Source organism: Amborella trichopoda, chromosome 3 (assembly GCF_054954075.1).
Source record: "Amborella trichopoda isolate Santa Cruz 75 chromosome 3, AtrichopodaSantaCruz75HAP2 v2.0, whole genome shotgun sequence".
NCBI lineage: Eukaryota > Viridiplantae > Streptophyta > Magnoliopsida > Amborellales > Amborellaceae > Amborella > Amborella trichopoda.
This window is the reverse complement of record NC_142338.1, coordinates 26,275,442-26,299,230: the sequence shown is the minus strand read 5'-3', so window position 1 is coordinate 26,299,230 and position 23,789 is coordinate 26,275,442. Positions and strand designations below refer to the sequence as shown.

Sequence of the window (23,789 nt, the reverse complement as noted above, 5' to 3'; positions counted from 1 at the left end):
TTGTAGCATTTGTATGACCCCAAAAATTTCACATATCCTCTTTTCATCCCAATAGTCAATTTAAAAAAAAAAAAAAAAAAATTCAATTTACATCCTAGATATGGTTAAAATGAGTTTCCTCCAACAATGAATCTATACCATCCATTGGGTGAACTTCAAGATCTTGGCCTTTATGAACTCAAGACCATTTTTTTTCTTTTTCAACATTGTTCATCTAATGATAGCAAAGGTATCTAAAAAATTTGAAAAGGAAAAACATCCATCTAAGGCCTAGATCTAAGCATCTTAAGAAAATGGACGGCTTATGTTAATTGGGCTAAGAAACATTTCTAGGGTGTGTTTTCAATTTTTTTTTTTTTATTGTTCATTGGAATAAGAAGAGTGCATATTTAAAAATTGGGGTCATAAATGCCACTAATATGGTTTTTGAATACTGTTTCATTACATTATTATACAACTGTTGCATGAAATCATTCCCCATATATTTATATATAAAACTCTCGGGATTATGTGACTCTTGATCCCAATGCACCACGACACTAGAGTCACATTGCTCTTGTAAACTCCCACTATGATCAAGAGCTTCAATGTTGGGGTTACAAGGCTTTGAAAGGCCATAACTCCAACACAATGCTCACCTTCTGACCGCACCTTCTTGAGTGGTGCACACCACCTAACAAGGCCGCCATGCTCCTGCCAAAAATTTCAATTTGAACAAGGCTTCATGCAAGGCCCAAGCACAGCATGAAGCCCATGGTCTAGCTCACTACCTTGTTGTGCAGTGTACGTGTAAAGAACTGGCCCGTAAGAGTAGTACTTTAAGCCCATGGTCTAGCTCACTACCTTGTTGTGCAGTGTACGTGTAAAGAACTGGCCCGTAAGAGTAATACTTTACATGCACCAAAGTAGCACACATGCATCATAGTGCTCATGGGACTTTCTCTCTCCTGAATTGGGTGGGTCAAGGGAGGTTCCCTGGCCAACAAGCATGCACCAAGCAGGGAGCCTAACACTAGGCTTATGGAATAAGATCCAAAACATGCATTGGGTTTGTGGAAGTTTCCCCACAGAATTTCTTTTTAAGTTAATATTTGCATCCAATCCCTTAGACTTTCAAGCACTACTACAATTTTCCTCGATCAAATAAAAAAAAATTGATTTAAAAAAATAAAATACAAAAGCAATCCAATCAAAAATAATGAGAGAGTGAACAGTCACCGGAAGAGAAGTTATGTTGACTGCAAGCTTCACCAAGTCAGGTTCACAAGCTATGTCGACATGCGTTGCTCCTCCCTGCAAAATGCTTTTACACGTGATACTAGAGATCTTTTACAAAAAAAAGAAAGACAATTCTAGACATGATACTAAAGAGAACATATTCAGATGTAAGAATGCTTCTATTGAGTAAAGAAGAGTAGAACCTTGACATACACATGGTAAATGGCCTATGCAGCAAACCAAGTAGAAGGAGATAAATGGAAAATTGATCTTTCAAACAACATGAGTTACTTTTTAGTATTCAGAGAACAAAATTGAAGAACACACTTCTCACTAGCTTGGCACAAAGTGCATATACTTGCTTAAACATTCCACTCAAACTAGGGTAGCACCATATTTCATGGAAAAACAAAGAGATTTATAGAGAAATGGGAAGTTCGATTTGCAACTTCCAAGGAACTTACAACCTCAATCATGGTTTGCATGGGAAACATGAAATTCGACGCACTCTGGATGATATAACCATGTATAGATGGAGAAGAAAATTGACAACATAGTTATGTGTTTTGTGGGAAAAAAAAGGATTTAAAAGTAAAACATTTACTATAACCTTGACAAAAGCTCTCAAGAATGTTCTTAGTTAGGACTCAAGTCACTATGCTCAATTGGAAGTCACTTAAAGTTGCACATTAAGTTTGAGGTTGGAACTTAAGCTCACTAGCTAAGGGCAAAAAAAGGGAAAAAACAGTTTGTTGTTTTTACTGTCTTCCAACAAGTGATGATCCCATGGATATTTAGAAATCCCACTAAAGTAATATGGAGAATCAAACCTGAAAGGGATAATTATATTATTGAGATTTAGAAATCCAAGCGCAACTACCTCCTTTCTCCAACATTCATCTTTGTATGACAATAAACTTGATACCGTGCGCTATAGAGATGATTAAAGCCATGGGGTCACATACTCCAATTTTGACCACATACATACCAAACAAAAAGATGATGGAGACAGATTTTTCCATTGAAATTTAAAGACTTGCAGCCACTGATTCGGTAAGCTAAATGTTCTTCTAAAAAAGTTACCATGTTTATTGTCAATGTAGACCTTTCTTTGTTTTCACGAGTCATAATGTTATCTATGGACGAATGACAAAGACAAGAGAAATAAGTTTTGCTTTCATTTGAACAAGTGGCAGAGAAAGTCACAAGGTTTGGAAACTAGGTTGTGGTTTTGGGAAGGAAGGTTTGGTTGTGTGTGCATGTGCATGTGTGTATGAGAGAGAGAAAGATAGAGAGTCTAAAACTTTATTCATCCGACAAAAACTATGATCCAAGGACAGTGCCTAAAAATTTATAAGAGAAGAGAGAGGTAATGTAGGAAATTAAAAGCATTTGGTTACGGCAGATTTCCAGGGCCAATAACAACTAGATTAGTACAGTGAATTTATAAGATTCCTGTCATTGGCCATCAAATTGGAGGCAGGCTGACATTGACAAGTTGAAGATACATGGGTCTTTTGGCAGTTTAAGCCTTTGAGAAAAAAAAAAAAAGTCTAGTCCCCCTTTGTGCTATTCATGCTTTATGATTATTGAGAATCGCACTCTAGACCATGTTTGATTCTATTGTCATGCTAATGGATGAAGATCTCTATGGAATTTGGTTTATGCTCTCTCCAACATTTTAAATTTTTACTTTCTCGGTCCTTTTCTAGGTAAACAATGCTGTTTATCCATTATCTAGGTCTAAGTGAAAAGTGTGGCCATGCAGAATTTCAAGTATGAATTTAAAAATTTATCTATAGATAACTAGAACTTCTACTTATTATTGCCACGATACAATTATAGAAATAGGAGGGGGCAGACAACAATCTAGGATCTTTTACTTTTACTAATTAATAAAACTTTATTCAAGGGCTGAATTCAAACCTTCAATTCGATTTCTGATACAAACAAGGTTTATGTAAATAAATACAAATCAAGAACTTCTAATCTGAAAATAAATAAACTAGGCTAGGAAGCATTACTAAACTTTGCCTAGGGTAACCCCCTTAGGACTTAGTATGCCCCACACTCGATTACCACACTTATAGCACACTTGTTGAACCTTTGGCCCTGCTGAATTCTATAGATTGGGAGACTCCTTAGGGAATATCCTTTAAAGAACAGGGGTATGAGAGCCTGAACTAGGTCTAGGGGTTTTTTTAAAGCCCTTAGGGTATATGCCACCATGCACCACCCTGCTATAACCTACGCTGGGTGTGCTCCCTTCCTTAGCCATAGGGTTGGCGTGCCACCCTAGGCATCCTTCGGGATTCCACCCTCTAAGGAAGAGAGATGAGAAAGAAACTATAGAGAGAGACATGTGATGTCGAGAGGAGAGAGTAGAGAGAGAGGGACAAGAGAACTAAATGAATGAAATAAGGTTAGAACCCCTTTATTTATAGTTTTTCAAGAGATCTAGGGTATGTCTATCTTAATTAAAATCCAATTTGACGAATTTTCCTAGTAATCTGTGGGGCTGAGAAAAAACAAATGTGAGTCTTCAATCACAAAAATCAGCCATCATGATTTAAGTAGGAATTTTCGAAATCTTATCCCCGGAATCTTTGACACCCAAATCCACTTTTAGTCAAACTAAAATAAGATAGACTTCTATTTTAATTTGAATTCTGATCTAACTACGAGTCCTAGTCCAAATAGGAATCATAATCTAAATAGGATTCCTAACATAATTAGGACTTCTAAAACATATAATAAGAAATAATATTTTAAATTTAATTAGGGGAGTCCCACTTAGTGTGGGGCATGTGGCCCTTGTAGGCACCACAACCCACCCCTATGTGGCCTTCCCACATGTGGGAGTTGGGCCCTTAGCCCCCACCACACATGGATCTCACTTAAAATGAAACCCCCCTACTAATTGTAAAATATTGATTTTGCACTTTCTAGGTATTTACAATAGAAAACAATTAAAAAAAATATGGGGACTTATGAACTCACTGAAGATATGGCCTTTAATAGAGCAGAATGGAGAACCAGGATTCATGCAGCTGACCCCAATTAATTGGGAAAATACTAAATGATGACGATGATGAAGTGGAATTTCAAATTACAATTGCCACAATACATGTAGAAATAGAAAAAAATTACAATTTAGAATCATTTACTTTTACTGCAAAAATAAAACTTTATTCCAAGGCTGAATTCAGACCTTCAAATTCTAATTCTAACACAAATAGGGCTTATGTAAATAAATATAAATCAAGAACTAATAATTTGAAAATAAATAAATTAAGCTGGGAAGACTTACTTTTGTCGAGGGTTACCCTTTAGGACTTAGTATACCTCACACCCACTTACCACAATGATGGTGCACTTTTTGAAGGCAATACCCATTCAAGACCCAATGTGAAGTGAGAAAGAAAATTTATTTAAACCAGAAATCCCAAAAATAAGCCATCATGATTTAGGGAGGAATTTTAGGAACCTTATCACTCATGTCGATTTCTAGTCAAACTAGGATAAGATTGACATCCATTTGAATTTAAATTTTGCTCTAAATAGGAGTCTTAGTCCAAGTAGGAACCCTAATCCAAGTTGGACTCCTAATACAATTAGGACTTCTAATATAAAAAAAGACCAATATTTCAAGTTCAATTAGGGGCGTCCCACTGCCCTTACTAAACCATAAAATATCAATTCTGCCCTTTCTATATTTTTAGAGCAAAAAAATAATTTTTTGTAAAAGTTCTGAAAATTTTCTAAAAATATACGAAATCATAATCAAAGCTAAGAAACAATATTTCTGAGGTTCTTAAAAAATTCTAAATCCCTCATAAATACATCCAAAAATGGATTGGTACCAATAGGTCAAGAGAAATGACTCTTAGGGCACTCCACCTAAGCCAGAAACCGTGATCCATTACTATCTTTCCAAACCAACTCAATGGGACACATGACCCAAAATCATGCATAGGGGCTCATGATTAGCCCACCAAAGCTGGCCAATAAACAGTAGAACCAAAATTCCAGTATGTATAATACAGTCCCCCATCCCGAAAAAAAAAAAAAAAAAAGGGCAGGTCAAATACATGTACTCTCTCTATGCATATTTATACATATCCCTCTACAAAGTTCCTTCCCAGAATGTGGCTATCATATACACATGTGCAAAAGTTTATTGAAGAATCGGCTCATGCTCTCACAGGCCTACAACCACACATAGGAGATCACGAAACTCTCTTGCCCTATATACCATCTCTTGGCATCTCTTCGACCTCAAAAAGGGATGGCCCTCTTGAAATGCTCAATGGTAGTGCCTAAGCCCAAGGGGAAACGGGTTTTGGACAATGACACAGGTCATAGACCGCTTACCCCAGGGTCGGTCAATCAACATACACTTTGACTGAAGTGCAATTTTCACTACATTTATGATATTTATATGCTCTCACGGGCTTTGAGGCCACAAACCCTAACACCAAGGCATGTAGTTTTTGCTAGACAGATATACTAGTTATAACATGAACATTATGTGCAACACTGATGGTATACAGATCAAAGTGGGATGCCATAGGATTAAAAATCTTGACATGCTAAATAACCAGCTCATCCCCAAACACCAAATAGAAACGATCAAACCTCAAAACTGTATAACGAGCTTCTTTTTTGTTATTAGGAATTTAGTTTCAAACATCCTTCCATTTTCAAAAAGATAAATACCATTGTTCAGTTTTGGCTGAGCAGTTGTCGTTTCTATCTATAAAAACTTGGGAAAACTTTTAAAGCACACAAAAATTTTGATATATTTTATTCAACTTGAGTAGTCAATTATGTCTTAGATAATTATGCAATTAGCAACTATTTCACTAATCTAAAGAAATTCAACTCCGATTGTGTTACTCAAAAAATGTGCATCCTTAACTAGAATCTGAAATTGCCCCATAGTTACTCAAAATTTTAAAGATTTGAAGATAAACTGCATGCAAATATCATTTGATGTGTCGTCCAATGACTCAATTCTGCAGATAGTGAAATTTTAGCATGTCCAATAATTATATATCAAATTAATTTAATAATTCTCAGATAAATCTATCCAGGTATACTAACCTTTTCTGCGGCAGTAACAACAGCAGCCACATTTTCCTCGTCAAAATTTTGCAACCCTGATATGATCTGTACAAAATGTTTCACAAAATCTCCATGTAAATGAGAAAGAACATTCAGCATTTAATTTTAGGCAGATGATGAATACTCTTTTTCAAAGCAACAAAAGAGGGCTATAAGTAAACAACTCACTGGGATTTTCTCTATATACAAAAGATCTTTGGAACTCCAAAGTTGATAAAATCCAACATTTAAAATAGACAATTTATATTCATCAAATCACAGAGAGAATCATAATAAGTTGAGCCACTCAGGAAAACTAAATGTGAACATGCTTATTATCATAATAAATAACAACTGGATATGCTCAGACCTAAAAAATGACAACAGAATGTGGAAACTAGTTCCATTCAAGAAATTGGCATGTGATGACAACATGTAAAATATCCTATCATATTTGACAGGTTTTCTTGATGTAACAGTCATGCCTAATGGTTGTAACTCCTATGCATGCCTGTATATTAACTTCCATAGGGATTTGTGTATATATAGGACGCATTGCCCCACGATTTGCATACAGTGAAAAAGACATCTGTATTTTTCTTTACCTTGTGCTTAAATGTTACTTTCTCTCTCTTCTTGCTCAATCTTAACAGTTGCCATCAGCCTTAAACTTCCCCTTGAAAATGCATTTCATATCTACAAGAAGCAACATTAACGCCCCCACAATTCTTTTAATGGACTTGATTTCATGGTTTATCAATGTTGGTATTTTGTGTGTTCCAAAACAACTTAAGTCATTGCCTATAATGTAGGGGCTATTTTCTTTCGACAATTAATTGTTTCCAAGATTGTTTGGGATAATTTATATCCAGCACACCTCCATGTTGGCCACTAGAAGCTCACCTCCTTGTTGACCAATACAAGCACACCACCTTGTTGACCATTATAAACACAACTCTTTGTTGGCCAATAGAGGCCACTACACATCATTATATTTTGGTGAGTCAATATATACCCCACACATCTAGGGAGAGGGTTCCTTCATATTTCTTCATCTTCATTGGTGAATCCGAGGAAAGCTTCTTCCTTCTTTTTTCTATATCTTAACATTTGTAGTATTTTTAGGGGAGCTTCTCTACAATTGTTTAGTCTCTCTCCAGGCCGAACCTTTTTTTAACGTACTTTTCACCATCAAAATTCGAATCGAGGTGTCCAGTAGGAGTCAAATAAGCATGGCATTTGCACATCTAGCCCTCTCTTTGGGTGTCCAAACCAGAGCGTCACACACTGTTCAAAAACGCATCCAAGTTAACTTGGACTTGCATGAGTAGCTTGGCCTTAGCAGGTTGCTGAGGTTGGAACAAAATACCCAGTAAGGTACCTGGGTGAGCAGCTTACAAACTCGGGTGAGTACTATGAAAAATCCGGCTGACTCATATGAGTATCATATATGTTTTAGAACAACGGGGGTGGGTCTGCCCCTGTTTTTATTTTTGTCTTCAATTTTGAGCCCTAAGTTTACTGATTTGAAACCAAATTGAGTCCTTAGCTAGAGTTATGCTTGATATATCTAATAGAAGCCTTAGATTTAAGAGAAAAATCAGATGTGATAAATTTTTTGGATCAAATATTTCGGGCAAGGGTTGGTCCGAATACAAAAGTTTGCGATGCGATCTTTGATGAGATTTGAATCCTAAGCCTAATTTAGGGTTCATCCAACAGTAGGCTTGATTTTCACAAAGAAACACATAAAACTCAGGATTAAAGATAATTAAAATTCAGATTCATCTCAATTTTTCAAGAGCTTGGGTCTCCTATATCCCCCAAAACTCGTTTCAAGGATTTCATTTGGGTTGATTGGGAAAGCTGTGACAAGAACTTGAGGAATTGATTTGCCCCACGTGTGATGATTTGGGGATCATTCCTGAAGTTTTGGGTAAGTTCCGTTTTTCTATTTCAAATTCATATATATGATTTATTTCCACAAGTATCACTCAATCTAGTAATATTTATGTTATTATTGCATTTTAAATAAAAAATGAGTAGCATTCTTTTTTTTTTTCTTCAATTGTCTTGTGCAAAAAGAAAATCTTATAACTTGTATTGAGTCCAATTATAGTGTTCGGTTTTTTGTTTTTTCAGGTGTTATGATGCTGATTTTTTTTTTATCCATCTCTCTATGCATGTAGCATGCCTCCGTTGTTTTGGAAGTAGTATCCCCTCTCAAAAAATGCCAAAATTCAATTTTTAAAATTTTTTTGATTTGTTAAAGGATGTACTTATAAAGATAGAGTCCAGGTGGTGAGCGTGTGCAACAGAGCGAAGGTGGCCACGAGCATGAGGAGTGGACTAGACTTGGCTACTTTAGGATAGGGACCACTAAAGCCAGGCAAGGCAACCAAAGCCTTTGAGTTAGGGACTGCTAGGATGGAGACTGCTCACTCGATGTCATAAATATTTGGGAGGGACCCCATCCCTGTCGCTCAAGGTCCGTATGTACCTACCACACTCCTTTTAGTACTAGAGTGTAGATTGATGTATTCTTATATCAGAGTTCTCTCCATGAGACCATGATTCTTTGTTTGTGACTTAATGTAGGGCACTAACGATACATTTATCTTAATATTATTCTTCAATCTCTTCAATATGAACTTGAGAAGTGAAAATTCATGGGCCTAATTTGAATTACACTAGACATTATAATAATAGCAACTAAAACATCATTTGGTGTTTCATCAATTTTCAGACTATAAGATCAATTTTTTGTCGTTTTTTCAATTTTTACTTACTTTTTATATTTTCATTTCTATTGACTTCTTTCATATGTTTAGAGACTTTGCAGTAATTTTTTGAATTTTTTGGAATTTTTATGTTATTTTTGGCCCTTGCCTGGGCTAGGCCGAGACTGTGCCAAGTCACCTAAGTTACTCAACTCAAGGTTGTGTCCTCTGCCCAGACTGATGTTTTAAAACATTGAAGTTATAGTGCTTCACTGAGGGGACAATTGTTTCTTGGAAAAGTGCTTTTTGGGGGACCTGGGAAAGTTCATTCACCGAGAAAGTTTTCCCATCAGCGTGGGTAAGTACTTTCACACCTAAGTAGGTATGAAACTGCTTTCTCATGAAAATACATACAGCATTTTTCCCACCTGTTACAATAACTATCTCTTTCGCAAAAACATGCATGGAAAAGCATTAGGGCAAAGGAAAGAACTTTCCTAGTGTATTCTTACCCACCAAACAAATGGGCCCTAAGCTGGGCTATATCCAAGAGGTATCCTCGCTAGAGCCCAATTATACCTTGAAAAATCAAGTAGGAGGAATTGCATACCTTGAAGATCACAAGAACACCCCGTGCCTCTGGGCCCAAAATTGAGCACTTATATGTTTCTTTGTATTTGTTCAGTTTTGAAGATTATTTTGTTCAAAATTTTAGTTTTGTTGTTGCTGAATTTTTCGACAATATTAACCGAGTTTTTTGTTTCAGTTAATGCTCCTTCTGTGACTTTACTGCTCTGTCGTATTCGTGTTATGCAATTCCCTGATTTATGTTTGTGTATATATGTGCTTAATGCTCGTTCTTTGAGCTTAACGCTCGTTCTTTGAGCATAATGCTAAGTTTATTGTGGGTAACAGCTATCATTGCCACTAGCAGCATTCTATATTGATTTGTGCAATCTCACTGTGGTCATTGTTTTGGTTTCTGATAACATATGTAGAATTTTATTCCTGATAATACTGATGCCAACAGTTTCCCTTGACATTAGTTATTTGGTTAGCAGCTCTCGTTTGGTTAAACCCATGTAGTTTTGAAGATAATGGCATCAATTTTGAACACAAAAAGACATAAATCTACTTCTTCTAGGACCCAAAAACAGTAATCGATCCATTATGATTATAATCTAAGTTAAAGACGAGTTCATTTATTTCTACATCATACTTATCTTCTAGTGAACACAGCAATAGTACACATCCCATTGTGAAAGAGGGGCCCTTCATTTTGCATTTATTTATATGAGCAATTTAGTAGGAGCATACTCATAAGCTACAGGGGACTTTTCGACTGGGTCTCTTTAACCAACTATCTCATTAAGAGTTATTTCATCATTTACTAGTTTAAAAATGAGGATTTATACTTTTAATTAGGCTTCTAATGCCATAGACATAGGATCTGTTACGATTCATGGAATATCTCAAACAACACTTGACAGTGTTGTCCTGAAATTTATCTCTGAGTTGGTCTAGAACGCGTACGAAGTGCCAGTCCCCAAGCTTTCAAAACACTCATATTTATCTACCAATATAAAAGTTATGGGGGGTTAGTTCTACGACTTAATCAGCACACTTTTGAGGATAAACATGATTGTACAAATGCCTAACTCAAAGTTTCATTCAAGGCCATTGTACCTCCTCATAGATCTCATCACATCCATCGTAGTTTCTTTATGTCTTTTTGCAGCACCTTTCCACTACATATTTCAATGTCTAGTTGTGTGATGTATCCATGTTCCTAGTAGAATTTCGAACAGGTCTCCACAACTACAAATCTCTATTAGATCGTAAGATATTTAAATGTGTTCCCAACTAATCTTCCAAATTGGAAAAGCTTAAGGGCATCAGATTTATATACTAATTAAGTATATATAACCATATCTTGAATGACAGGATTCAGGTTTTTGGTTTTGCAGTTACAGTATTAAGGGGTCCGCAGCACAACATCCGAGGTGGCAAAAGTTTCCCTATAGGCCCATCGATACCTTCAATATTTGAGAGCTAGGTCAAATTCCGGTTCTGATCAATAGGATTACGTAATGTTTGGATCTCTCTATTCTCCACAACCATCTGGGTCCTCTGAATTGAAAGAATTTGAGTATCTTTGAAGGAAAGAGACAAAAAAGAGAACAATTGTTGCACCGGATCATCTCTACTGTTGCGGGCTTAGCAAAGGTGAAAGGATGGACTTTCCACCCGTCAGAGAAGCCTATAGTTGATAACCTCAAAATCCAATGGCACCCACTGCATCTTTAAACTTTGATTTTGGTCTCATGGTCTCCACCCCCAGCAAATCTCTATAAACTAAACATTGATGGCTCATCCCTTGGCAACCCTTGAGCAGCTGATTGTGTAGGAATTATCAAAAACGATAAGCGAGGATTTTGTTTCGCTTTTGTTGTTCCTCTAGGGCACACATCCAACCATGTTGCTAAATTTTTAGCGAGGCATTCAGCTAGCTATTGAGCTGCATTGCTTTCCACTGCTCATTAAGAGCGATTTGCAGATTCTAGTGCATTCCCTTCACGGCCGCCATAAGCCCCACTGGAATCTCTGTATTATAACAGCTAACTGCCTTTACCACTTGGATGGCCGCCCCTGGAGTATTAAGCATGTCTACCGAGAGTCTAACTCGGTGGCCGATCACTTGGCCACGAGTGCTACAAGTCTCTCTAAGGCCACAGTTTGGCGTGCTCAGCCACCTGATTTTATTTCCCCTCTAATTTCTTCTGATATGGCTAGGACTTTGCATAAAAGAACTGTACCATAAACTCGTTATCCATTTGTACCATTTTTACTTATTAATGAAAAACGTGTAAGGGCCCAAATCACCACTGACTTATCCCCAAAAAAAAAAGGTTCTAATCCCTCTGCTAGACTACAAAGAAAATAAAAAAGTGTGAACATTCTTGAATTATACTAAACAAGTCATTCCATTCGCAGTGGAAAACATCTATCAGAATTCTGATATACAAGTTGTAAAAGTTTGAGATTCAAACTTATCCAAAACAGGGTGAATCCTAAGTTTGGCCATTATTTCCATATATTCCTCATTAATATGTGGAAATCACAAATGCCACAAGAAATTCTTATCTACATTTTAACATAAGAGTAAACATCATCCATTTTATTGGGTACATTTAATATTCAAAGAAACAAAGTCAACGGAAACAAACTCTACAAGTGACTAATAACTGAAATATAAAAAGGAATTCTAAAAACAAAAGAACGACTATGAACAAGAACCATGAGAACTGATCCACAATCGTAAATAAGGACATGGATATGCATGAAAGCACATTCATAAGCGGAGAATATGAAAGTTTGATAAAATCAGAGGGTTTGTAACCTTTAGAGCCTTTCGCGCATGGAATTCCTTGAGTACCCACTCCTTGGAAGCTGAAAGAGAGGCATTTATAGCATATGAAGGCCCCCTCTTCAGTTGAAAATGGGTTTGGGGAAAGAATAGAGAGAGTGGGTTGCCTGTGCCTGGGAGAAGATGGTGTTGCAGGTTGGTGTTTAGAGGAGACGATGTGGAGGTGATACTTAGTGCCATGGCTGTAGACTGGGGCGGAGAGAGCAGGGATAAGGCTGCAGAGTGGCGGGACTAAGTTCTTACCCGCTCTATCCTGTGCGCTTTAATGTTAAATGAGTACCTATAGCATGCTCCCGAGGGAACACACGTAATTTTTACTTTTTAGTGAACTTTTTTATGATGCAGCTGCCATTATAAACCCCGCGCCTCATGAAAAACAAGTAAAAGCCTCACGTATTAACTTCTTCTGGAAAACACTGTGGCACGAGAAATCTGTCTAATGTTGTAAAATCAATTTTCCCTACTAATTATGAAATTTGAAACTCAAACAAAAGGTCTAAATCTTGTGGATACGTAACACTTGAAAAATAAACGGTATAGATAATGTGTAATAAGATATACTATTTTTAGGCTTAAAATCTTGATTTTTTTCCAAATTATAATAGTCCAGGGCGAGACGATCGATCTAAAAAGTTTTCAATGCCGGAACTATAATTTTAGGAGTTTTGAGAGAAGTCATTACTTCTTTTAATAGGGCCTCGATCTTATTTTGACCTTTTCTTTTTTATATTTTATTATGTATAGATACTACAAGTTTATAAAATGCTATAACATTCCACTATAGAAGTAAGATGCACCTCATATATAAGTAGGAAAGAGTGTTTATAGATATGCTTGTAGATATACTCGAACTGCACTTTTTAAAAAAAAAATTAAAATTCATAATTAAAGTTTAAAATATATTTTCAAGCCATTTTACGATTTCCAACACCAGCACTATAGCTTCCAACAAAATTTCGAGGTGCACCTTACTTGATCGCATCTTGTACAAACCTCACCCTTTACAAATACTAGAGATACGCATGTGCATTGTATGTGATAAATGTTAATCACACGAAAAAAAAAAACAATCTTGAAATGACATTTTCAAAGAGAGATTTGATTTTAGAGAGAAAAATAGATAATTAGTTGGTTCCATCTTCACAAATACATATTTTTCAAATTAAAATTATATTTTGAAAAGTGTAGAAAAGTAGAGACAAATAAAAAAAGAAGGAATTTTCACTTTTTTTTTGTATTTTCAACTAATTATTCTATCTAGGAATATTTGTTTGTTGCTAATAAAATATAATTTAAATTATATTATTTAGCAAGCATAACTTAAAATTTTCAGCTAATTTTTTGTCCTTTCATTTTTCTCTTTTTGTATTTTCAATTACGTTATTTAGTACAACAACTAAAATTATTTTTACTTATATTAATGTAGACACCCCATTTTAAATCTTACAAATTATATGGTTTCCTGAACCCTTAGGACCACACTGACCTAGTGAACACAAAATTCATATTTCACACAGCCTACCCTGTGATCCAGAAGCAATCTGCCTACCCGGAACCCTACAGACGCATTGTTTTACCATAAAAATCATTAAAAATAGTAAAAAAATTCGTTTTGACCCAAATTTTCTCCGAAAGCTTCATATGAGGTTAAGGAACACACCCAAAGTTATAAACAAAAATTTGGACACAATTTGAGTCTTGGCGACACCACTCGTCCCAACCCCTTTGGTCTTAAATTGAAAATTCTCACCAAGGTTTCGATTCCTTGCCCTTTTGGGTGATTTTTGCCAAAATGTTTTGGGCGTCGCCCAGATCCGTACCTCAAAATTGGATTTTTTGGGATGAGGATCTAGTGGTTATAGAAAGTTGTCCTTTCCAACATATCCTTGATCCCTATAAGATGTCTTTTCGTGGCCATTTGAGGAATGGCTTGAAAAAGATTGAAACCCTAGAGAAAAAGTGAGAAAAACCCTAGGAAAGAGTTAGCTAAGAAAACCCTAACCCTAACGCTAAGCCTGAAAAACCTAAACCTTAGATCTAGGGCACAGCAACCCTAGTTCTAAACCATCTCCAGGGCACAACAACCCTTCTTCAACCACAGATCTGCTAGTCAACATTCGAATCAGAGAGGCAAAGATGACGCCTGTTCTGATACGGATGAGCCCTCGAAGGCTCGGGAGTCCCGGGCCATCCGGCCCGGTTTGGTATTGTTTCTTTAAAACAGAGTAAAGCAGAACAATGTAGATAGAAGAGATCTGTATCAAGTAAAATATATTTTTGGTATTTTAAAAAAATTTATTTTGATCTGAAATTTTTTGAGCAGTCACAAGAGAGACCCTAGAATAAATCTACAAATTTTCAGAATCTTCTGAAACTGTTATGGCGGCACTAGTGGGTCGCCCAGAAAAAACATGGTTTTGCAGCACCGAAACCCTGTATCCTAGTCAAAGTTGATATTTGGGACCTCTTGTGACCGAAATCAGTGCAAAACAATGAATAAAAATCGTATTTTGGTGCTTGGATCAAGCTCGAAAGCCCCATGGTGGGCGCCAAAATGTTTACAATGAAAATTTGACAGATCCTCCGATGAAGATCTCTCGGATCTTAACACCTTAGACCACTGAAAATGCAAAAAGCCTTATCTTATAGTCGGCAGATGGCTAGATTCACCCTGAACCGACCCACTCATTCTAGGAACCCTCGACTCATTGCTCTTCTCTGATTACGATGAAAATCTGACAGATCTTCAGACAAAGATCTCTCGGATCTTGACACCTTAAACTTGTTAAAAATATGTGGTAGAGAAGTATAACAAATTGAATTCAGATCTGAGGGCAGATCTACCTGAAAACGAGCAGATCTACTCTCAGATCTGTGGCAGAGCTAGCATGATCAAGAGCATCAAAACACGATTTTTAAAGCAAATTAACAAATCAAAATAAATATAATAGAATCAAAATAGTAAAAGAAGAAGAAAGAAAGAGGGATTTATATTTCATTATAAATATTGTTTTCCCTACTTCTGAAAGTCTACGGTAGCCTTATTTCATCAAGATAAAAATATTTTTTTTTTTTTTTGGGCGACACCAGTAGTGCCGCCCGAGTGACACCACCCGTGTCCCCCAACTGCAGTGGTTCCAGAAAAATTTTGGGAACCCATAGGCTTGTTCCATAGCCTTTTGGCTTCTTGTCCACCAAATTTTAGCTCAAAATAAAATTTTTAAAAATATAAAAAAATTATTTTTCTTTAGATAGGTATGTTCTGTTACCGGCTTTCTGATTTTATTTTAGTTCATTAATTTTGACTGAAATCATGTTTGCTTTGCTTTCATCACGCTTAGTTAATTGTGTTTCATCAAAGTTAAAAAGATAAAAATAAAAATAAAAATACATTGAGGGTTGCTTGCACCCTCCCTGAACTGTATCCCATTCGAGTCGTCCTCGACTCGAGCCAAGCTCGACTTAGCATGGACCGTGCTTGGTCTCACTGTCTTGACTATACCTTCTTAAGGGTTGCTTACCCCTCCATCTATAATGTGCTTCGAGCGAGCATCGCCTCAAAGCGCGCATCGCTTGGCACAACTGGTGTCAAGCGCTCGCTTTATTTCTTCATTGCATTGTGTGCCTACCTGCTTGCCACTTTATTTTTGCTTACGTGCTTCTTTACACACTCCAGCACTCACCAAACCAGGAATTCCCCGGAAACCAACAAACAAATATTTCGAAAACCCCAAAAATTTGCATTAACAGCGTGAGGGGAACCTAGCTTTGAGAGTCAAGGTGGTTGGGATTCGCGTAACTTTAACTATGAGTGCCCCTTCATAATCCTTTGCCTCAAAGCAACTCCACGTATAGTAGGACCTGGTGAACATCCTATAACAGGCGCCCAGGACCTATGTGGGGACCTACATCAGCCTAGCGGCATTTCAATAGTTAGGAACCCACTCTCAAGCCAAGCCTACCTTTTAATCTAGGTCAAACGTTTTCATGTATTGTGCTTGCTTATTTCTGTTGGTTACTCTTAGATCTCGGATCGGATCCGCTTTTGGTCCGAGCTGAACCCTCTGGGTCCAAGTCCAGGCTTGTATCCAACCTAGCCCAAGTCCGAACCAAGTTTCGCCTTGGTCTGAAATTAGGCCCTCTCTTGGTCTGAGCCGAAGGCTCGTTCCCAGTTCAACCTTGATCCAATCCAAGTCCATATCTAACCATCAAAAATCTCTGGGTCGAAGTGCAGACTTATACCCAGCCTAGCCTAGGTCCGAACCAGGTTCACACCCAGGTCCAAACCTAGGCCCCCTTTTGGTCTGAGCCAAGAGCTCGTGCCTAAACCAACTTTGATCCAGTCCGGATCCATACTCGATCTGATTATCACAACCCTCTAGGTCCAAGCCTAGGCATGCACCCAGCTCAGTCCAGGTCCGAACCAGGCTCACACTCAAGTCCGAACCTAGACCCACTCTTGGTCCGAGCCATGACTCATACCCATCTAGTCTAGATTTCAATATAGGTTCTAGCATAGGTCTAAGCTTAGAGTTTCCTCCAGAGCCAGACTAGGCTTACCCTAGTTCAGGGTCTTAACCCAGTCTAGTTTTAGCCTATGTCTCAGTTAAGGTTTTGCCTCTAGAGTCAAGCTAGGTCTGCCCTAAGTCATTGAGTTCAGATCTTACCTAAGTTTAGATTCTAAAACCCCACCTAAAGCAATCACTATGTTAGTTACCTCAGGTGACTATGATGATCGCTCCACAACCGACTCTAAGCCTAACATTCTCAAACCTAGGGACCAGTATGCTACAATCCCTTGGGATTATCGGTAGAACTCAGGTCAATCCATTATCCAACACCTAGGTCTTCAATTAGAGGCAGAGTCCCAAGGGTCCACTCCTAATCCTGAGATCTGTGTGATCCGAAAAGTTAGTTCAGCCCAAAAAAATCTAATTAGTCAAGGGGTCCGACCTGGGGTCGTCTTGCAAGGGCTCTTATGCAACCAAAGTAGGAGTCGAGTGAGAGAAGATGTTCAAGTAACATCAAACGCCCATTCTCATAACTCAAACCAAGATAACCCTGAGGCATAGCGACCTCAAAACCAAGACCCACCTAAGTCTAAGGGATCCAACCCAACCTCGAGCCACCAAAGTACAGCTCATGATGTCTTGAACACTTTACGAAGCAGAGGTGTCAATCTAGACCAACCCATAGGCGAAATAGGTGTCCAAGCAACCCTTAAAAGTCTAGTTGACCTAGGTTATACTGTTCATGCCCCCAGCTTACGGGTCAATCCTAAACCAACTTAGTGGTATAGGTCAACCCCTAGCACAACCGAGTCAGCTAACTTCAATCGGTCCCTCTAGTTCATCTAGTCCAACAAACCATGCAATTTTCGCAATCGGTGGCGATACCTATGGATCAGTATGCTCCTCAAGCATAAATGTATAAAACTGCCCTGGTGACTGCGGCTCATCAATCTCAGGCCCATGCAAGCCAACATGTACCCCAAGTCTCAACTCATCAATCTACGCTTGGGAATCCACCGACCGGTGGCCTATTGTCATGCCAAATACTCAACACAAAGGCACCCTAAAAGCAATGCAGGATATGTTAGTAGGAATGGGCATGCATGAAATCCTACCCCCAAAGGCCTATGTTCATGAGACCCTTGGAGGCATGGAAGACCTTCCCTTGGGATTTTTCATCCCAGAATTTAGAAACAAGTTCAATGGGAAGAGAGATCTAGATACTCACGTCAACGCGTAACTCCTCTCCGTTCGAGCTTTGCAAGGCAAACCTAACCAACTAAAGGCCATATTTCCATAAACATTGACCGGTGAGGCCTTCAACTGGCATCGGAGAACAATGTCTGCTCGACCACACATCACCCCAGACAGAATGTTCAACCTATTCGTCTCTCACTACTGCTAGACGACACCAAGACCTCTCTCCCTAGGTGAGCTGAATGCAACAAAACAAAACCCAGGAGAATCCTTCGAGGATTTTATCAGTCGATTCCGCAAGGCGGCGATGCGGGTCATAGAATGTCCACTTACGGACCCAGCCAAAATCTCCATAGGCTTAGAGAATGCCGCCCCTGAATACATGGCCTTCTTCAACCAAGGTCTTATCCCCCACTCCTTCGACTCCATGATCAAGCGGGTGGAGCAACATGAAAGGGCCAGAGGGACACTCCTCAGCACCAGGCCCGACAATAAGCCGATAACAACTCCCCATAATAAGAATAAAAACAATAACAAGGGGAATGCTTCAAATCAAGTTAATGAGATTGTTGTTACTGACCGGCTCAAGGTTCAGCTGTTCAACGCAATAATCAAAACCAAAACTAAAGGGTTCCGCCTAGAGCCCACACTCTAAACATTAATCAAAGGCGAGAGGATAATTTCACCCTGCTCAAAGACCTATTAGAAAAAGTGTTGGAATTACTCCTGGTTAGAAACATGGTTTATCTCCCATCACCAATTGAACCACCATTTCACGTCACGGATAAAAGCAGGTGGTGCAAATGGCATCAAAACCATGCTCATGATACTCAAAACTGCTTGTATTTGAAACGGGTGATTCAAGGGTTAATCAATAGGGGGGACATCACCGTCGCACCTAGAAATCAACCTGTCGAAGAACTTAATAAAAAGATGGCTATCTTCACAAATCCACTCCCTAAAAATATGGTCACAACGACCGAAAAGTCGGGAGCTCAAAACAACTCAAAAGAGAACGTTGTCATTCACATGGTTGAGAGTGGAGACGAAGAAGTTGATCTTAGTCAATTCATATTTGCTTGTGATCATCACCTTCAAAAGCCCGAAGAAGATCTTTTGAGTCTTTTAAGAGGAAGCCCTTCACCTCAAACCTTCGATGATCCACCAAAGTGGGACCAATATGACGAAGATGCTATATTAAAGATCGACATAGTCAGGATCAACAAAAATGGATCATCTTCCAAACAAGGGGCCAACATCCGAAAGTCTCACATTACTCTTGCTAGGGCTGACCCTATCGAGCTTCAGGCTGGCGAGGTTGACTCCCTAACCCGAAGAGTCCGAGTGTTCAATCTCATTCAATTGATGACCGATACCCTCGATGAAAGAATGAGAAACACCTCAAAAGCTAGGTAACCAACAAGGGTCGCGGATCACAAACTGAATTAAGAAATTCAAGGATCCGCAACTATTTAAGATCTATAAGCTCATCTCGGGAATATCCAAGCTCAGATCTTCATCTTGGAGCTACTCACCAGCACATAGAGCCCAGATCGAGAAGGCCCGCGCCAAGACACATGTCCCGAGTAGCACACAATCAAAAGAGTTGTGCAGAATGATCAACCAACTGATGACACCAACTCCAATCGTGTTCACGGACGATGACATCTCAGCCAGCTTCAATCACTTTCATGTCCAACCTCTGCATATCACCATTTCATGCAAGGATATGAGATACGGAGAGTGCTTGTTGATAATGGGGCATCCTTAAACATTGCCCTATGAAAACAATGAAGCAGAAAGGCAAGAGCCCGGATGACTTCGAGCCATGTCAGCTAACTATCGCTGTATACAACGGGACCAAATGACAAGCTGAAGGCATACTGCCTCTCACACTCAAGGACGGCCCTATTGTCAAAATGATAAAGTTTTATGTCTTGGACATAAAACATTCATTCAACATGCTGTTAGGAAGACCATGGCTGCATGAAAACCTCGTGGTTGCCTCTACGCTCCATCAATGCCTCAAATTTTCGACTAAAAATGGCGTCGCGAAGGTATGTGTTGAATCCCTTATTTTCCCAATCCTAGTGTACATAACGGGAAGCTAGTGGTAGGGGTCAAGCTCGGAGAAATCCCACTTGCTTCCTTCGAGCAAGCCGATTGTGCCACCTTACGCCTAGAGGCCGGTGACCCTGTTCCTCAAATTTTACAAACTTCTGCATCGATGGGTGACATTATCCAATGTCAACATCGATACGGTTTCGGGTCCCTCGAAGCTTGGTACATGCTCTTCTCCCAAGGTCTCGGATGTTCTCTCACCTTATTTCAAAGCTGAATGAAGCCTTCAAGCTATCCGGGCTTTGTCTCTAGAGGCATTCATAGCCTCGATCTTCTCGATGCCTGTCCTTCAAAACGACCTAAGGTGATCCTTCAATCCCCAACGGGAAATAACTCTTCTTCCACACCTCAACACATACATGAACTAGGGATTGAAGACCCTTTTGCTGACCTGGATTTGAAGGTATGCAGAATTGGCTCAAACATAGCCAAGCGTACTCATCCACCTATACAAACTCAGGAACAGAATTGGTCGATCACTCCTCTATCTCGAGAATCGTTGGAAGCATACCAACGGTACCTTCAAGTCCCGGTGCCAAAAAACGGATAGGCGCAGGGTGGCCATCTAACCACCCTATGTCCAGTCCCCAACATATCTCTCGCGAGTCCTATAAAGGACACCTCTTGTGACATTTCAAAATCCGTTGAAAATTCAAAACATGATAAGACTTATAATAACGAAAAAGAATTTTCAAAAACGATAAACACTCAAGATAACCCAATAACGGTGGATGAATTGGACGACCAAGACGACGATCAAGAGAGCCAAGAGTCTGAAGAAATCTCTCAACCTGATGAAGTCACTTCCCATGTTGAGCAATTCAAGAAGAGGTTCGATGGTGACCCAACGGCTATCATTGAAGAGACGATTAATGTAAACTTAGGAACTGAGAAGGACCCAAGGTGAACCAAGATTGAAACCTCCTTATCTCTTAAGGAGCGAGACAATTTGATTTCCTTTTTCAAGGAATATCGCGACGTCTTCGCCTGGTCAGGGTTAGATCCCACATTGGTGCAACATCACCTAATATTCAACGAAGGGGCAAAGCCTATAAGGCAGAAACTCCGACGTCAAAAGACCCACCTTGAGCTCAAAATTAAGGCAGAAATCGACAAACTGCTCAAGACGTAGTTCATTACCCCTGTCGATTACTCAGAATAGTTGGCCAACATAGTGGTCGTACCCAAGAAAGTCGGGAGGATTTGAGTGTGTGTCGACTACAGAGACCTCAATAAGGCTTGTTCTAAAGACAATTTTCCATTACAAACATAAATGCCTTGGTCCACAACACTGCGGGGCACCAGATGTTGTCATTCATGGACTGCTTCTCGGGTTACAACCAGATCCTCATGGCAGAAGAAGACCAAGCCAAGACATCGTTCATAACGCAATGGGGAACTTACTGCTATTGTGTCATGCCATTTGGCCTAAAAATTGCAGAGGCAACTTATCAACAGGCAATGACTAACATCTTCCACGACTTAATGCACACCATCATGGAAGACTACGTCGACGACATTCTAGTCAAGTTGAAGACCAGGTCTGATCAACTCACCAACTTGAGAACCATTTTCGAAAGACTCTAGAAACATCAACTCAAACTCAATCCACAGAAATGTGTCTTTGGAGTTGAATCTGGCAAATTACTAGGCTTTGTAGTGAGCCAAAGGGGCATTGAGGTGGACCCGTCCAAAATACAAGTCATCACTGAAATGCCCCCTCCCCAGAACATCAGAGAAATCCGTGGGCTTCAAGGTCACATACAAGCCATAAGGCGTTTTAACAAGTGCTCGCCATTCAATAGACTCCTTAAGAAGGATACCTCATTCCTATGGGATGATGAATGCTAAGAAGTGTTCGATCAAATCAAGGAGTACCTCAACAAACCTCCCATCCTTACTCCTCCTAGTCCAGATAAACCCTTGTTCCTATACATATCTGTGAAAGAGAAGACCATGGGGGCAATGCTCGGACAATATGATGACCATGGAAAAGAACAAATGATATACTATATCAGCAAAACCATGGTCTACTATGAGACAAGATATATGGATGTGGAAAAGCACTACTTGACACTTGTGCGATCTATGCAGAAATTAAGACATTATGTTTTATCTCGTACAGTCAAGCTCATCTAAAAAATAGATCCACTCAAGTATCTATTGGAGAGACCAGTTCTTAACGGATGTTTGGTGAAGTGGATAATGCTATTGAGCAAGTTCGAGATCGAATATGTCACTCAAAAATCGATCAAAGGACAATTTATTGCTGACAACTTGGCTGAACACACACTGCCAGATAACATTCCTATCAACATGGATCTCCCTGGTGAAAACCTCTTCACATTTGAGGACTCAATTTGGGAACTATACTTCGACGGCACAAGGAACAAATACGGGTCAGGTATACTATGCTCACCCGAGCAGATTTTAATGGAATAGCCGTCAGATTGAATTTCCCATGTACCAATAACATTGTGGAATATGAAGCCTTGATAGACAGGCTCGAGAATGCCATGGGAATGAAAATCCAGCATATATGAGTGATTGATGACTCCTTACTCGTCATAAACCAAGTTCAAGGGATTTGGAAGGTGAAAGAAGAAAATCTCAAACCTTATCAAGAAAAGGAGGAAAAGCTGATCCCATGTTTTAAGAAAATCACCTTTCAACAAGAAACTAGGGAAAATAATCAGTTCGTCGATACTCTTGCAACCCTTGCTTCAATGGTTGATATTCCCTCATAAATTGCCATGCTGCCATTCTACATCAAGAACACACATGACCCTTCCCCACCAAGGATCGAAGAAGAAATAGTGCAAGAAAATGAGAACGATGGGAAAGTGTCTCTCTTGGCTTCAGATGCACTAGTTAAAGCAAAACCATGGTTCCACGATGCTCTATCCCTGCTGAAAGATTGGTCATACCCCAAACGAGCCACCAAAAAGGATAAAGAAGCCTTTCGAAGGTTTTCTATGAGATTCTTAATATGAGGTGATCTCATGTTCAAGAAATCCTTCGATGGCATCATTTTATGGTGTCTCGATCAGCCAGAAATCGACGAAGTACTGACAAAGTTGCACAATGAAGGAGGTCATTCTAGGGTAGTCGCCTTAGCTTAGAAAATCAGGCGCCAAGGCTATTACAGGGCCACCATGGCCGAAGATTGTTGGAAGTTTGTCAAGAGGTGTCCCAAATGTCAACTTTATGAAGACCTCATCCATGCATCATCCGTATCACTCAACTCAACACCGCCTGTACGGCCCTTTACCATGTGGGTCGTTGATATCACCGGAATGATCTCACCAAAAGCTTTGAACGACAACCATTTATATTAACGCCTATAGAGTACTTCACCAAATGGGTAGAAGCTACATCGTTTGTCAAAATTGAACGACAACATGTTACCCGTTTCATAAAGAACAACATTGTATTCAGATTTGGTGTTATTGAGTCAATCATTACTGACAATGGATCCAATTTCAAAAA

The 23,789-nt window shown here is 39.1% G+C and overlaps 1 protein-coding gene across 1 annotated transcript in view; it reads right to left on the bottom strand.

The window, feature by feature from the left end:
- The window catches only part of LOC18437332 (uncharacterized protein ycf23), a 33,302-nt gene extending 20,586 nt beyond the window's left edge, over positions 1 to 12,716 (bottom strand). The window contains exons 1-3 of the mRNA XM_011626213.3: positions 12,445 to 12,716; positions 6,325 to 6,390; positions 1,219 to 1,293 (exon numbers count right to left, since the gene is read on the bottom strand). Of these exons, the coding sequence (XP_011624515.1) occupies positions 1,219 to 1,293; positions 6,325 to 6,390; positions 12,445 to 12,651 (348 nt within the window). The 5' untranslated portion in view covers positions 12,652 to 12,716. The remainder of the gene's footprint in view (positions 1 to 1,218; positions 1,294 to 6,324; positions 6,391 to 12,444) is intronic.
- Between the last annotated feature and the right edge of the window lie 11,073 nt (positions 12,717 to 23,789).